This window comes from Leishmania donovani, chromosome 5 (assembly GCF_000227135.1).
Source record: "Leishmania donovani BPK282A1 complete genome, chromosome 5".
Lineage (NCBI taxonomy): Eukaryota > Euglenozoa > Kinetoplastea > Trypanosomatida > Trypanosomatidae > Leishmania > Leishmania donovani.
In genome coordinates, this window is record NC_018232.1 from 260976 (window position 1) to 277648 (window position 16673).

The following is a 16673-nucleotide window of genomic DNA, read 5'->3' on the forward strand; positions in this document are numbered from 1 at the left end:
GGTGGGTGGGTGTCGCACCGTCGTTTTCCAAATTGTATTGGCGGCCGGCTCTGTCACAGACGCCGGCGACGGCGCATCTCGCGCTTTATCTGCGTGAGCCCCGTCTCGCCTCTTCTTCGTTGTGCTCTTTATCTTCTCCGTTACTCACGGCGCGTGCGTGTGTGCGCCGCACGAGTGCGGGATAGTGCGCGGATTGCTTCTCTTGAACGAACACCGCCTCAAGACGTGTACAAGCGTGTACGTGCGTGCGTGTGTGGGAGGGGGGTGGGTGGGGGAAGCCGCCCGAAATTCGAAGGTCAGAGAAGGAAGGGAGGGACGAAGAGAAGACGATGAGCCCTTCTTCGGGCACTCTCTCCGTCTCTGACCCCATTCCCATCCCCTCAGCGTCTACGCTGCGAAACACATGCTGCGTATCTGTCGCTCGCCGCACACCGGCAACTCTCACGGCGCCTCTGTCACCGCTGCCCTTCACCACCTCTCCATCCGTCCATCTCTCTCCCCCCCCCCCTTCGATATATTTCCGTGACCCATGCACGCATACGCAAACTGGAAAGCTATCTTGTGAGTGTGCGGCAACCAAGAAAATATACTAGGAGCTGACAGAAACACCCGCTGCAGCTCCCCGCCCCCTCATCCGTCTCGCTCTCCTCCATCTACCTGAGTGGGTCACTCGTGTGGGCGTTCCTTCTACGTTTTCTGTTCTCGAAGCACTCGTTGTCTTCTTGCTGTTGCGTTCCTGCTTGCTTGCTCGCCTACTTGCTTACTTGCTTGCTGCCGCTGCTGTGTTTTCACTGTGTGTGTGTGTGTTCCTGCGTCGCTCATCCCCGACACTGCGTCAGTGCGCGTGTAGGTGCGAAGGGCAGGCGGGGAGAGGGTGTACATGCCACATCCTTTCTCGCTGATCTGGCAGCGCTCGTAACGCGTCGTCTCGCGTGCGTTTCTCTTCATCCGTCTCCTCTTGCCCTTCTCTCGTCCACGCTCACCGTCGACACCACCACCACACGTCCTTGATGCGCCGGTACACAGATGCACATGACCAAGCGCTTCCTTGCTGTGCTTACGATCGCTTCCTTTGCCTGCCTGCGCATCATAGTCGCTGAGACGCCTTGCGAGAAAGCGGGGAGAAGTGCGCCCCCGGAGCTCTTGTCCACGTCTCCACACACATAATCACTGTCACCTGCACGCGTACGCGCGTTGCGTGAGCATCGCGCAAGACCGCACGTGCAGGTGTGCGCAGACAGCCGCAGCGAGCCCACCCACCGACCCCCCTTACACGCCGATCCCAGTCACTACCGTGCGCATCCGCGGCGCTGTGTCCCCGGTGGGCAATCATCAGTGACGGACACACGCACGTGCATACGTAAGCGAAAGAGAACGAGGCCACACAACGCTTAGCTCAGTGAAAAAGACGGTGGAAAGGAGAGCCGGGGGTGAGAGCCGTTCCCTTCTCTGATCTCTGTCCAATCATACGCACACACACAGGCACAGACACCGTTCCAGCAGAGCGGCGTGGGCGAGGGTGGTCGCGCATGGGTGGTGACTTTGGCGCCCCCCCCCCGCTTCCTTTAGGTTTGTGCGCTCGCTTGCGAAGATCGTCCGTGTCGGCGTGTGCGTGTGTGTGTGCGCGTATTCGCTTCTCTTCGGTAGCGCGTGGTGCTTGATTGTTTTAAGTTGGCTTTGCATTCCTTATCCCCATCGTCTCGCCCTCCGACACACCCACCCACTCCCTCCTCTTCAGGTGGGCCCTGTAGCCATGCCGGCACGACCGCAGCAGCAGCAGCAGCAGCAGCGGCAGCGGCGGCGGCGCCCACACCGGCCACCGTCGAAGCAACTCCTGCAGATACGCGAGGAGGGAGGCGGCAGCTACGCAGACTCGAAAACTAATTCTCCGTTTCTCCGCGGAACCCCGTCCTGGTCGTCGCGGACCTCGCCGTCCGCCACGGCTGCAATCGATGGGCACGCCGGTGGTGCCGGTGGTACAGGCAGTGTCGATCGCGGCAGTGGTGTAGAGATGACTAGCGCCGGCGACGGCGACGACGGGGACAACAATGAAGGTAAAAGGATAGCGGTGAATCTGTCAAGGGCACGGCACCCGCCGCAACACTCACGGCAGTCCCGTCCTTACTTGCGCATGAGCCCACGCGTCACGTCAGCGCGCAAGGCAAAGAGCGGCGACCGGAGGCGTGCCTCCAGCTCCGGCAGCGGCCTTGAACGCGCCGCAGCGGCGGCTGCGCTGTCCTCCGCCGCCTCTCTTGCTAGGTCTCTCCAGGCGCCGGTGACGTCGTCATCTGCAGTGCTGGGTGGCCATGTCATCTACTACGGCTTCCCGTCCTCGCGCAGCCTCTCTGACTCGGACGGCAACGAGGCCGACACGCAGAACAGCAAGAGCGACTGTAGCAGCTCCTGCCTGGCCGCGGCGCATGCGGCACCAGGGAGTGAGCCTGCGTCGCCGGTGGTGCGGGTGGGCGACTGCGGTGGCGGTGATGGCGGTACCGTGTCTGGGATTCCCGGTAGCGCCAGTGATGATGCGCGGCGGACGACGGCCAGCCGCAAGCCGGAGACGGCGGTGAGCGGTGACGGCGAAAGTGACTCTAGAGCGTACGCATCGTCTTCGCCTCCGGGTACCACCGCGACGGCGAGCACGGCCCCACTGACATACGCGGCAGTGGCCTCGTCGTCACTGCACGGCAAGCGACTGCCTCAGTCCCGCGTCAGCTTTAGCCAGTGGCGCAAGCGTGTATGCTGCGGCAGCGCCTCCATGCCAAATACCATCGATGGCGCCAACACCACGCCTGGCACGTCCTCGGCAGCAGCGGCGGCCTTCCTAAACACGTTCCCCAGCGCTCCGCTGACGCTGAAGACTGCCTTGGCAGCCACGACGGCGAGCACGCCGCGTGCGACAGGCAAGAGCACACCGACAAGCACGCCTTCCGTGGACGGCAACGGCGACGGCAAAGCGAGCATGCCAAGCGGCGACAAGCACGACTGCACGACCGGTGGGCCACGACATCTGTCAGCGAGCGCCGTCATGCCGCCCTTGCCTCCCTCGGTGCATCGCCACCAGCCGACGCACCTGATTCTGCAGTTGCCCCACGCTCCACTACCGCAGCAGGCGCGCAACGGTCCTGAATCGGACGAGGATATGGCATCCGACAGCTCTCCACGCACTGCCGGCACTCCTGGTATAGCCGCAGCTGCCGATGAGCTGTCATCGCCCGTGTCGCTTCCGCCGAAGAGCAACGGCACCGCTACCGCCGTCGCCGCGGCGCTGCCATCCCTGCCTCGCTCTGCATCAGAAGTGACGTCCGCGACGGGTGTGCGCATGCCTGGCGTACAGAAAGGTGCACAGCAGCAGCGGCAGCAGTTGAACGTCCTGAAGCCAGTCATGTCGCCGTCGTATACGACCTTCAGCCCCACGACCCCGACGCGCGGAGGCGCCAAAAGTGGCCCGCGCCCCAAAGTCTCCGCCACCGCCGCGGCGGCAGCCGGCAAAGGCATGAACCGTGTCCCGTCTGCGGCCTCCTCCTTCAACGCGGCGGAGATACTGCCCGGGCTCTTCCTCGGCGCCTACGTTGACGCCACCGACACGGAGGCGCTGGCGGCGCACGATATTTCGCTGGTCATCAACTGCTCGTACGAGTGCCCGGTGACACCAGCGATGGTGAACAACAACCATCACGTCCGCTACGCTCAGTGTCCGCTGCGCGACCATTCTGACGAAGTCATCGCACCTTTCTTCACGCCTGTCACCCGCATCATCCACGAGCAGTTGCACCGCCGGCAAATAAATCATCAGCGCATGGCCCGCCGCGCCGCGACGAGCGCGCCGGGTGTCAATGTGAACGACTCCGAGGATCGCGAAGTGCAGGGGCGCATGCCTTGGGCCTGGGCGGACGAGGCGGAGAACGTGTGGGTGGCCCCTCCGTCGCTTGTGTCGCCGCCACTGCCGGTGGGTGGGCAGCCATCGTTCAAGGAGAGCAAGCGAGAGACTCCCCGCACACCGTCCTCGACGCGGGGGCTCGGTGCGCGCTTCGGTGACGGTGCCGGGTGCAGCAGCACCATAACCTCATGCTCTCCGTCGCCGATTCCGGGCGGCAACGCCACCTTCCCGCCCTTTGCCGCCGCGCCCATCACGGCTGATCCGGCTGGCGCGACGGCCACCGAAGCTCCTGGTGCTGCCGCTGCTGCTCCAGGATCGGCGGACGTGTCTTCGGATACGCAGAACGGCAGCAACGTCCGCACGAATACGTTGTTCAACACGGCAACCACCACACCCCTACCAGAAGCATCTGCCATCACCGCACTACCCGCGTCGGCGTCGTCGCCGTCGCCGCTCACCGTCGTTGACCCACGCGACTGCGGTGGCGTGCTCGTGTGCTGCCGCATGGGTGTGAGCCGCAGCGCCACCTTCATCATTGCCTACCTCATCCTCTACGGCTGCACGCTAGCACCTCTAGACGACACCGCCTCGCTCTTCGTGCACTTCCTGGAGCGAGAGCGCCGCATCATCGAAGAGGCAGGCGGGCTCACCTTCTTCGAGGACAACAACGGAGGCGTCTCCAACACATCGTCCCCGGTCCTGGCGACGGCGCCGGCGTGCCCGGGGCGCGGCAGCAGGTGTGTGAACGGGGCCCTCGCCTCGCACGGAAGTCCGGGCGTGAATGGTGTCCAGCCATTCGTACAGAACCTCTTGCCGCCAAACTCACCACGAACGCTCAGGCGCTCTGCTATGATACCTGTGTCGTCGCCACTTTCCCTCGGCGGCGGGTGCGTTTCCGGCTCCCTCACAACCCCACTGAGTGGGAATGCCTCAACACTGTCGCAGCAGCGGCTTTTCACGGGGTCGCCCGCCACCCAGATCGAGCTTGCCTCGCGCTTGTGCCAACCGTGCTACTTGTTGCATCTGCAAGAGCGGCGGCTGCAGCAGAAGACTCAGCGGCGGCTTCTTATCAGCGGGCAGCAGCAGCAGCAGCGGAGAGAGCAACGCGATGAGGAGCAGCAGATGATGGCGCTGTCGGCGTCACGCATGGCCGTGAGAGAGGTAGGGCAAGGGTGCGGGCGGATGGGCAGTGTCGAAGATAATTCGAACTTTGGAGGCAGTAGCAGCGCTACGGCAAGCGGCCGCAGCGACGGCGGACACCAAGAGGAGCAGCAGCATCATTATCATCGCCGTGTCCTCTGTGCGTTGCCGTCGTCGGCACCGGTGACCTCGTACCGCAGCGCGCGCGGGAGTCGCGCGGTGACGCTGCTGGAGGCGGCCTACGCCGACGAACGCGTTCATGCGGATGACGGGGTGGACGAGGAGGGGGATCGGCAGCAGGAGGATGGTTCGCGAATGGCTGTTGAACAGAGATCGGAAAGCCTTGCTGTGGTCAGTGCTACCACCACACCAACGCTGAAAAGCGACACCCAGAAGGTGCGAAACAACTTCCCAACACACAAGTTGTGCGTCGCGGCCGCAGAGGCGGCCCCTACCACACCTGATCACAGCGCCGTTGCCGGCGAGCGCCGAGGCGACGGCGAGAACGTGTACGAAACGCCTCTGCCGTCCGGTGAGCAGCAGCAGCAGCAGGTGCCGTTGCGCTCGTCCTGCGCGATTCTCCCCACACAACCACCCATGAGGGGCCGCCCCCACAGCGACCTGAACGCCAGCGCGAGCACGTTGCTAGGCGTCAGCTTTACCAGCAGCGGCGGTGGAAGTGGGAGCGCCTTCGGAGGCGCAGCGCCGGCGATGACTTACCGCGAGGCTTTCGATGCGGTGAAGCGGCAAAAGGCCGATGTCAACCCGAACATCGGCTTCGTCTTGGCGCTGCGCGAGCTCGCCGGCGGCGGCGACGTCAGCTTCAGCATGTCCTTCTAAAAAGCCGAAGTAACGAGGAAGCGCGACGCTGAGGTGTATAGATGGGGCCAACGGTGTCCTTCGTGGTGTTTCGTGTTGCCTCGCTGGCGGTGCTGCTAAACATGTTCTTTGACAAGCGAAGTCTGTGGCTGCTCGTCTCTTCGCTTGTTTTGTTGTTCACGCTGCTGTTGTTGCTGTGATCAGCGTATTCCTGTAGGCTGCCCGGCTGAGCATGCGTCTTTGTGTGTGCGTCTGCCCTTGCCCATCGCGTCTCCTCTCTTGCTCGCCCCGCTCCCTCCTTCTGCCTTTATCATCTCCTCCGCCTACGTCTGCATGCATCATGTGATGGATTTCGGCGTCCTCCTCTCTCCCTCTCTCTTTCTTCCCTTCCATGTTGCTGTGGTTGTGTTCGTGTCTGTGCGTCTGCAAGGATGTGACCCTCTTCGTGTGCCAATGGCGTGCTGGATGCCGTGTATTTTGTCCAGTCGAAAGAGAGGGAGGCAGAGACAGAAGGCGCAGGAAGGAGGGGGGCAGAGGTTTTGCGATAGTGGTCGCTTCTCTGGATGCCGATGTGGAGGCTGAGGATGTTCGAATCTCTGCGTGTGTCTGTCTCTGTGTGTGTGTTTGTGTGTGTCTGTGTCTGTGCCGTCTTGACCCCCTTCCTCCTCCGCACCCCGGTCACTGTTCCCTCTTTATCTACGCGAGTCTGTCATTCGCTTGGACTTGGCCCCACTCGACATCATCCAGCAGCGCATCCGGCTTTCTTGCATCTGTGCGCGTGAGTCTCTTGGTGGGCGACCCTCCTCCTACTCGCCATGCTTTAGCCTTTTCTATGAAACACCGTTGCCGTCAGCGCTGCTGGTGGCGACTTGGTCGGATGCTATTCGTGCTAGCACGGCGTGCTCTGTTCCGTTCTTCGTCCATCTATATAGTTTTCTGTGTTCGTCGCCCGCCCTTCTTCGCCGAGCCTCTCCTTCGTCGTTGGCTGGCTTCATCCCCATCGGCGCGAGCTCAGCACGGAGCACTGACCACACACAAACAGCGGTGAGAAGCGAGACGAGGAGGACCGTGGAAGTGCGCAGTGCCGCTGGGCCTCCCCCCGCCTCCCCCTCCACCACCACCACCACAAGCGAAGCGCTCCTTCTCTTTTCGGGGTGTAGAAGAGCCCATCGTCAGCGGTGGCGCATGATCTGCAAGCATCACCTCGTGCGTGAGAGTTGTCTTGCGCCGACCTCCAGCCGCCTCTAACTCTCCCCCCCCCTCCCACCCCACCCCACCCCTATCACCCTCTTCCTCTCTTTGAGCAGTGCTCAACGCAGCCACCGCCGCTTGCCGAGATAGGTGTCTACAGAAGCAGGAGTGCACATACTCTCGTGCAAGCACCACCACCACCCAACAGCGACACCACAGCAGCCATACATCGAAGCAACCAAACAACAGCCACCCACCCCTCCGCGCAAACTCGGCTGAAAGCACCGTCGTCATCGGCATCTCCCTCGCTCGCTCTCGCCCTGTCATTGCGTGGGTGTCGGTTCTTCGCGTGCACTGGAGGGACACGAAACGACGAACGGGCCGCAGGAAAGACACGACACGGCAAGGTGCTTGTGTGCGCAGGCTCGTCGCGCATCACAGTGCGCCCAAACTCCCGTCGATCGCTCGCTCTCTCCCTCTGACCCCTCTCCCTCCTCAAGAAACAGCGCCGTGGACCATGTCGACATCGGACTCGTCTGTGCTGAAGAAGCAGCGCGCAAGGATCGCCTGGCTGGAGGCGTCCCTGGATACGAGCATTGTCGCCTACGAGTCTCACCGCAACGCGCTCGAAAACGTCTACGCGTATCTGGCGAAGTGGCAGCAGTCGCCTGGCGAGGGGTGCATCCACATTAGCCCAGCAGCGTTAAGTGAGCTGCTGAACGACATCGACGATGTGCTGGAGCAGTGCGCGCTTCGGCTGCAGCCCATAGACGGCGCAACGCCAGCCGCAGATTCGCCGACGGAGCAAGCACACTCGGAACACTGCTTCAGGGGCGCGCATCTCTATCCTGACAACGCCCGCGGAACGCTTCGGAACAAGGCAGTGCCCGCCCCACCACAGCAGCAGCCCCAGATGACCTCGCGGTCTGTCTCGGAGCTGTCGAGGGGGAGCCGCCCACGCGGGGCAGAGGACGATCTGCATGAGGCATCGACGGCGACGACGGAGAGCAGGCAGCACCAACAGCCGAAGCCGGTGTTGCAGTACCGCCCGCTGTCATCGTCACGCTCCCGCACGTCGTCTGTGCTACCGGCGATGAACGAGAGAGAGGCTGCAGCAGTGCAGCCCGTGTACACGACGAGCGCCGACTCAACGCCGCCGCCGTCGCAGGCGGTGGCCGGCTCGTGGAAGCCTCAGCCGAGGCCTCGCGCGCAGCCTCGCGACCGGATGGGTGTGGCACTGACGCCGTGGCCCATCATGGACGACAGACAGCAGCCAAGTGGCACCGCAGCCGGTCCGGTAGATCGCACTCGAAGTGACCCGACGCCGCCGTCGGCCCGCCTGCGAGCGGAGGAGAACCACGATGAGCTGCCCGCACCGCAGTACAGCTCTTACAAGAGAACCGGGCGTCCGCTACTGCCCTCGCCGGAGCGGCGCGCGGCCGCGGAAGAGCTCGCGGAACTCGCGGCGGCCGAGGAGGAAGCAAAGGCGAGTAGCGCATACCAGCAGTCTTTCGGCGGGTGCAGCCACAGCCGCGAGAGCGAACGCAACTGTGTCAGCGCCGGGCATCGCTGGCCTTCCCCTTCCTCCTCGCTGACGTCGGCGTCGCATCAGCTGCCGCCCCCACCGCCTCTGCAGGGGGAACAACACGGCCAAAGTTACTGGAGCGAGGAGCAAGACATCCCATATCGTCGGGGCTCCTCGGCAGCTGGCGAGCACCGCAGCAGCAACACGGGCGCCGGCAGCCACGTCGGCTCGGGCCGCTCTGGCCTGTCTGAGGAGGGCCCATACGCTGGCATTGCACCAGCAGCCGCGAGTGGGCACCGGGCGGCGGCGGCGGTCACCTCCCACCACTCGCACCCGGCGCCGTCGCACCAGCAAAGCAGCGCCGGTGGTCGTGCTCTCAGTCGGACATCCAGCACCCTCAGGGGCAGTCCCTCGGATGCCGCGGTGGCAGCCCTGGAGTCGCTATCTTACGCGTCGTCCTGTGCCCCGCACCGTCCTGGCCAACCACGCGGCGGCGCAGCCGGAGCAGCAGCAATGTACGCAGGCCATCCCGTGGAGGCGTCGCAGGCAGGCAGCCTTGGTCTTGTCTACACTCCCAGTGTGACGCCACAGCGGGACTCGGACAACGGGGCGGCGGTAACGGCCCCGCAGCAGCTCAGTGAGCGCCGCCGCCTGCGCACTTACAGCCAGCGGCCCATCGCCCCGAAAACGAACGACAGCAGCCAGGTCGAGTCCACCGTGTATCATCGTCGTACGTTGTCGCCGTCTGCAGGCCGGAAGCCTTTGCGGGCCGACTCGCCAGAGACGCTGCGCTTTATGGAAAGGGAAGACGCCTTCCTCGAGAAGCAGCGGCAAAAGTTGCTGGGGGAGGAGCACCGCGACCCTCTCCAACCGCAAAACAACGCTGGCGCCACGCTTTACATCACGGCTAATCCTGGTGGTCAGCCCGTCGCGAACGGCGGCAAGGCTGGCAAGGAGGCGGCGCCGGAAATGACGGCCGTCGAGGAGCAGCTCATCGCCGAGCACACGATCTTGCGCACGCAGCTCGAAAAGATGCAGATGGAGATGTCCATTGCGGTCGCGCGACACCGTGAGCGCGGAAACGAGCAGCGCTACACGCAGCTGAACACGCGCATGAAGCGCGTGATGAAGGACTTGGACAGGGTAGAGTGGGAGCTGCGCGTCGTGCGCAATATTGATCGCCAGTCCCGCTCACAGTCTCCCGCGAGCGGCATATAGAGCCGCAGCTGGGACGCTTGGTGCCGAACGCACCGGCACCGGTAACCGCTGGGAGAAGGCGAAGGGCGGGCAGAGCCGTGAAGGCGGGTATGATGCTTCTGATGGGGAGGGTGTGGACCGAGTACGGCGACGATGGTGACCGGCACTGATGCATTATGTGTTATGTGTGTGGGTGTGCACCTTTTTGTCTGCCTCTCTCCCGCTCTCCGCGCATGGGACGCGCGCCTGCGGGCTGAAGGAGCGGGAGGAGGGGGGGTTACTCACCAGCTCCAGGGACAGCACGTCACATGACATCATACACGCCCGCAGTGAAGTCTCTCTGTGTGCCTCGTACTCTTTTCCAGCCTTGCTGCTGCTGCTGCTGTTTCTCCAAGAGCGCCCTTTCTCAGGCATGACCCCTTTCTGCACGCCGCATACCCACGCGTCGCCCTGGCCATTGCCGTTGATCGGTGGGGTTGTCGTGTCTCCTCCTCTCCGCGCCCACCACCGCCAACGCTCTCTCTGCTGCTCCCGCCCATTGGCATTACTATTATTTCTGCTTGCCTTTCTCTCTCACTTGCCCCCCTCCCGTGTGTGTGTGTTCGTCTGCGTTTGGGTGTCTTGCGCGTGCGCGCCAAGTCACCGCCTTCCTCATCATCTCCTATGCTGATGTTCACCACACTCGCCCACACACACGAATGCAGGTTCCTCCTCCTCTTCTCCATCTCTCCTCGTCTTCCGCTTGATCTCCTCTCGAAACATCGTCGCTGCTTTTCAGTTGTACTCCTCTTCCTCCCTATACATCATATATATATATATATATATATGTGTGTGTGTGTATGCATGTGTCTGTATGTGTACGTCTGTGTGTCTGTGCGTGTGCGTGGATCTTGTTACTGTCTTCTCTTGCTAGCGCTGTCCCCTCCCCTTCCCTCGTCTCTGTTCATGCGTGCGTGTGCGTGACTCGGTGCAAGTCTGCTTGTGCTGGTGTGCACGGGTCAGCATGCGCGCGCACGCGCGTTCGTTTCTGTCCTCCTGTACGCTTCTGTTTGCAACCTTTAAACCAGATCGACGCACGCCCTCCACCCCTACCCCATTTCACGCCCCACCCCTCTACTTGGACAGCTTTCGCTGCCTCTCACCGCCACCACCACACCTTTCCTTCAAGCGACGGGAGTGCCAGACGCTAGTGCTGCTGCTGCTGGTGGTAATGGCAACGCCACACGCGGGGCAGACCTCCTGCGTGTGGCGAGGTCATCCTGGCAGGAAAGGCGCGCTCTCCCTCGCCCCTCATCGCCCTTCGCGCTTTTCGCGCTGGTGAGCAAGGGATTATCAAAGGACATGATCCGCATCGGTTTTGTTCGTCGCCACGGCCTCGCCTCGAACCTCATCGTCGCCGTCAGGGTCTCTCTCTTCTTCCCTCCCTCTCTTCCGCACGGCTCTTCGCGCGACTTTTCACCGTCCTCACGCAACTGCACTGCACCCACAATCCTCCATCGCCCACGCTTTATGCCCCCCCCTCCCACGCCCACCCATCCTCAGCTCGCAGCCACGTTGGCTCTCCCGCTATCACCTGCCTCCTCCTTCGCCCGTCCTGCTCTCTCTTCTGCTTAGCGCTGCGCCTTCCCGTTCGTTCTTCATACATTATTTGCTTGTTGCCCTCCCCTCATCCACGGCAACCGCACTGGTCCATCACCACCATCACCGTCGTCGTCGTTCACCCGAAGCGGAAGCAGCACTCGGTCTCTCCCGTTCCACGCACTCGGCCCTCTCTGCCCCTCCCCCCTCTCCCCCCTCCCCCGGTGTAGCCATCAAGGCGTGACGGAGAGCGGCGCGTATCTGACCCCTGACCTTGTCCCGTGGCTCAGGCCTGGAAAGACCGACACGCGTGCGCACAGTCGTGTGTGCTGATCAAAATGATGTCCTCTGCAAGTCTCCTGGAGAAGGTGCCCCAGCCATGGGCGGCGCTGGTGCGGCCATTCCTGCAGCGCTCGCACGAGTTCGAAGACAAGGAGCCGCTCGTGGCGTACTACCTGCGCACGCACGTCGCCTTCCTGTGCATGCGGCAGCGGAGCAAGGAAGACAAGGAAGGCACTGCCTTCCTCATGACCCTGCTGGACGCGCTGGAGGCGAGCAAGGCGCGCCTCGGTACGCAGCTGCAAGGCGTTGATGGGCGGACGGTGCTCACCAAGTTTGCGCTCATGCTCTTCGCCCGCGCCGATGACGCGGAGCGGACCGGGAACGCGTCCATGGCGATTGTGCGCCTCTTCTACACCGCGTCCGTGCTGTTCGAGGCGACGGCGCAGTTCACCGACGACGGCGCCATGGACTCCGTTGCGGCACAGAAAAGCAAGTACGCCAAGTACATCGCCACCCGCATGAAGAAGGCACTCGACAAGAATGAACCTTACGTGAGCCCCAACAAGCTGGAGGCTGCGGACGACGATGCGGCGGGCGGTGTCGGCAGCGTGAATGGCGCGGCCCAGACGAACACGTTCACGACGGCGCCGGCGAGCTGCTTCATGCAGCCGGCATCGCAGCCCACGTCCGTCTCCAACCGGGCGCCAGCGCCAAGCACCGCGCACGAAAACTTACCTGCTCCACCGTATACGCCTCCACCGGCGACGCAGAAGCTTGACACACCGCCGCCACCGTACACACAGGACGCCGACACTCAGGGACGAAGCAAGACACCAGTGCAGCCGTCCCTCATGAATAACATGTACGCGCCACCGCAGCCTCAGCACCCATCACAGCAGCAGCAGCGGCTCTCCACCAGCTCGGCGGTGCCGAGCCTCCCGCCGCAGTCATCCTCCGCGCAGCAGCGGTACGCGGCTTCGCCGAGCGCCAGCGGCGGCGTCGGTGCGACCGGATTCAAGCCCTCTGTGGACCAGATGATCGACGCCCAGAAATTGGCCAGCCAGGCAGTGAGTGCGCTGCAGTTCTATGATTACGAAAATGCGAAGCAGCAACTGGTGGCGTCGCTGCGGGTGCTGAACGGGGTCCAGTGATGGCGACGACGATGGTCATCCTCAAGATGGCGGTGCTTCGCTCTGCAGGATGAAGCTGGTGGAGCACGAAAGGAAAGAAAGCAAGTGCGAAACGGCAGATGCGAGGGTATGGAGGATCACACGGCCTGAAGAGCCCCTACGCAGTGTAGCCGACACTCTCCCACGCAGCTTCTCCCTACTCCACATCGTGTGCCCTCTTTTCGTCTGCTGTGGCCGTATCCCGGCAGCGTGGCGCGCCTACATGTACGCGCGCACTCGTTCTTGTGGGTGTGGAGGTGATGTTGCTCACCTGGCAGACGAAAGGAAACACGACAGGGGAGAGAGAGGGGGGAGGCGGGCGGCGGCGACGCGGATGGCGTGTGCATGTGTCTGCGCCCTCGCTGTCCCCGTCCTGGTGTTGCATCCATTCTCGCGTTACTAGTGTTCCAATGGCGTGTCCATGGACTTCGCATTCGCTTCTATTTTGGTTGTTGTTGACGGAGATGTGTCCAAGTAGGTGAGTCGGTGGGTAGGCGCGTACTAGGCCGGGTGCCGGTGCGTGAAAGCCCGCTGGCATCTCGAGAATATCCCTCTCCCGCTCTGGCTTTCCCAGCACCACCGCCACACAAACACATACGCTTCTCTTCTTCATCGCCCCTCTGGCGAGTCGTTCGCCCGCGTGCATAGGCCCGGCGTGCGTGTGTGGTGCGTGCATCACCAAGGTGTGTCACGGGCGCGCGACTCCACGGACCACAACAAAAGTGTTTACGCTCGTGCCTTCAGTGGCACGGATAATAGCAACGGATAAGAGACGTCCTGTCCGCCCACCTGCTTAGGGCGTGTGCCACCCGTATGGGCGCCAAGCCCAAGGCAGGCGCCGGTGCACGCCGACACAAGCTGCGAAAAGGGGCGCGGCGCCGTTCCAGCCCATGGCACCTCCCCTCGTCTTTCGCTGATACCCATCGTGCTCCCTCCCCCCGCCTCTGCCTCTGCCTCTGCCTCTCGCGATCTGTGCACCGTCCTCCACACGCAAGCATCTGTGCAACGCCGCATACGCAAGCAAACAAGTCTAACAACAGAGACACGGTACAGCGCCGGCTGAGGCGATCACCATCACAGCCGAGTGGAAGCGGCGCAGAGAAGGCGTTGCGCTCCCACACGCCCGCACGCGTGCAGAGGGTTCAGCTCAAGTGGAAGGGAGGGACAAGCGTCCAACGGCATCGTCATGATAACCTTTTTGCTTCAGCTTTTCGCCAGCCTTGGGCTGCCGCTCGTGGCGTTTCTTCTCTACAGCCATCTCGCCGACTCAGTCCACACACGCGGCAACGTCGCTGGAGGCGATGCTGGCGCCGTGGACGACGCCATCATCTTCAGCCAACGGGTGCGGGCGGAGCTGGAGCAGCTCGATGTGGCCTCCGCGCCTCCCTCAGCAGCGCCGGCGCAGTCTCCGCCGCCGGCACGCATGACGCCCTCACCGGCAGTGGCGGTGCCACCAGCCCCCGTGGCAGCTGAGATCTTGATTGCCTACGCAACGCAGTCGAAGAACTCGCTGGCGCTGGCGCACAAACTGTTCTCACTCATCACGGCACAGCTGCAGACAGCACCGCCGGCAGCAGCTGAAGATGTCATCTGCCCGCTCGTGCGGGTGATGGAGATGCGTGAAGAAGTAGGCATCAAGAACGTGTGCCGCGTCGACACGCTGCTGGAGCAGAACCAGTACGCACTCATCATCTTCATCGCCAGTACGTATACGGACGGCGTCGCGCCGCCGCGGTCGCAGGCGTTCGAGGCGATGCTGAAAGACGCCTTCGAGGACCACCGTATCCCGCGCAACACTCTCGGCCGCAAGCGCTTCGCCGTCTTCGGTCTCGGTGACATCGCATACGGCGAGGAGCGCTTTAACGCCTTCGCCAAGAACCTGCACGAGTGGTGCCGCGGCCTCGGCGCACCGCCGTTCGTGGTCCCGCCGGTGTACGCGACGGAGGCGAAGACGCAGTCGCTCTTCCGCATCTTCTCCACGGCGCTGCTGAAGTGGGTGAGTCGCGCCACCTTCCACACGGACGGCACGGTGACCGTCAAGAAGAAGTCCGAGATGGTAGCGACCAGTCCTGCGGCTGCCAGTGCCACGGAAGCGCGCAGCTGCAAGGGTGGTAGCGCCACCCTCGCGACAGCGAACACCTCCATCATCTCCGCCGCGGCAGGGGGCACGTGCGGGAAGGAGGGTGGACCTTGTGCGTGCCAGCAGTCGTCGCAGCAGCTCTGCGGCAGCAGAGCCGGTGGAGACGGCGATGATGGCTGCGCGTGCCGCAAGGCAGACACGATTGCCGACGGCGTTGCCGTCAGCAAGAGCGACGACGATGACGACGACAGCAACGCGGAAAACGACGGCATGGACGATGTTGAGGACCTTGTGTGGGACGGCACCGACGACGTCGACTTCGACCTCAGCAAGGACCCGAGCGAGCTGCCCGAGCTGCTCTACCCGAAGCTGCGCCAGAACCTGGAGAAGCAAGGGTACCGCCTCGTCGGCTCCCACTCGGGCGTGAAACTGTGCCGGTGGACCAAGTCGATGCTGCGTGGTCGGGGCGGGTGCTACAAGCACACCTTCTACAACATCAACTCCTCCCAGTGTATGGAGATGACGCCGAGCCTGGCGTGTGCGAACAAGTGCGTTTTTTGTTGGCGCCATCACACGAACCCCATCTCGCGCCACTTTCGATGGAAGCAGGACCCGCCGGAGCTGCTCATCGCGCAAGGGATGGCAGGACACTACCAGATGATCAAGCAGATGCGCGGTGTCCCGGGCGTGACACCGGAGCGGCTGGCCATGGCCATGCAGATCCGCCACTGCGCCCTCTCCCTCGTGGGTGAGCCCATCATGTACCCGCAGATCAACGGCTTCTGTGAGCTGCTGCACCAGCACCGTATCTCCTCCTTCATGGTGACGAACGCGCAGTTCCCGGAGCAGCTGCGGAACTTGAAGCCGGTCGTGCAGCTGTACCTTTCCATCGACGCCCCAACACCCGAGGAGCTGAAGCGGATCGATCGGCCGCTCTTCGAGGACTACTGGGATCGCTGCCTCAGCTGCGTGAAGGAGCTGGCGAGGAAGCAGCAGCGCACCGTGTTCCGGCTGACGCTGGTGAACCAGTACAACACTGAGAACGTGAAGGCGTACGCGGACCTTGTCGAGATGGGGCAGCCTGACTTCATTGAGGTGAAGGGCGTCACGTACTGCGGCACAAGCAGCAACAGCACGCTGAACATGAAAGACAACGTGCCGCGGCATGACGAAGTGGTCGGCTTCTGCAAGGCGCTCTGCGCCGAGATGGCGAGCCGGCACCCACACTACCGCACCCCGCAGATGGACAAGGAAGAGGAAGGCGGCGGCGACGTGATTGTCATCCCGGCCGAGGAGCGCAACCGCCCATACCACGTAGCGTGCGAGCACGAGCACAGCTGCTGCGTCCTCATCGCACTCGACAAGTTCTTCTTCGATGGTCACTGGCACACCTGGATCGACTACGAGCGCTTCTACGACCTGGTTGAGTCGGGGCGCACGGACTTCACCTCGCTAGACTACGCCGCCGTGACGCCGACCTGGGCCACGTACAACTCAAAGGAGAAGGGCTTTGACCCCGAACAGACACGCGTGGTGCGCAAGAACGCGCGACCGACAACAGTGACGGCCAGCTGCTAGTCGCGCAGGCTGCAGCAGAGCTGGCGTATAACGATCGTGGACGCGCATGATGCGGGCACGTGAGGACGGTGCCTTTCCTGCACACTTGCCTCAGTGCCCTTGCCTGTCTGACGCTTCGCCTAAGTCCTTAATTCGATGAGCGTGCCCTCGTGCACCTTTGCTAAACACGCAGCGCGAGGCGTCGCAGGATGCCCGCGCACCTGCTCATCGCTCGAGCGCGCGCCACTGTCCGAT

At 63.1% G+C, this 16673-nt stretch overlaps 4 protein-coding genes across 4 annotated transcripts; all 4 read left to right on the top strand.

Moving 5' to 3' along the window:
• Positions 1 to 1753: 1753 nt before the first annotated feature.
• On the top strand, positions 1754 to 5860 carry LDBPK_050720 (phophatase-like protein; the record flags this gene model as incomplete). Its single annotated transcript, XM_003858211.1, has 1 exon — positions 1754 to 5860. One exon carries the CDS (start codon positions 1754 to 1756, stop codon positions 5858 to 5860), a length of 4107 nt encoding a protein of 1368 aa, XP_003858259.1.
• Positions 5861 to 7943: 2083 nt separating this feature from the next.
• LDBPK_050730 (hypothetical protein, conserved) lies at positions 7944 to 9773 on the top strand (the record flags this gene model as incomplete). The annotated part of the gene is made up of 1 exon (XM_003858212.1): positions 7944 to 9773. One exon carries the CDS (start codon positions 7944 to 7946, stop codon positions 9771 to 9773), a length of 1830 nt encoding a protein of 609 aa, XP_003858260.1.
• Positions 9774 to 11668: 1895 nt separating this feature from the next.
• LDBPK_050740 (hypothetical protein, conserved) lies at positions 11669 to 12763 on the top strand (the record flags this gene model as incomplete). Its single annotated transcript, XM_003858213.1, has 1 exon — positions 11669 to 12763. The coding sequence occupies one exon, from the start codon at positions 11669 to 11671 to the stop codon at positions 12761 to 12763; it is 1095 nt and encodes a 364-aa protein (XP_003858261.1).
• Positions 12764 to 13967: 1204 nt separating this feature from the next.
• Positions 13968 to 16439, top strand: LDBPK_050750 (hypothetical protein, conserved; the record flags this gene model as incomplete). The annotated part of the gene is made up of 1 exon (XM_003858214.1): positions 13968 to 16439. The coding sequence occupies one exon, from the start codon at positions 13968 to 13970 to the stop codon at positions 16437 to 16439; it is 2472 nt and encodes an 823-aa protein (XP_003858262.1).
• Between the last annotated feature and the right edge of the window lie 234 nt (positions 16440 to 16673).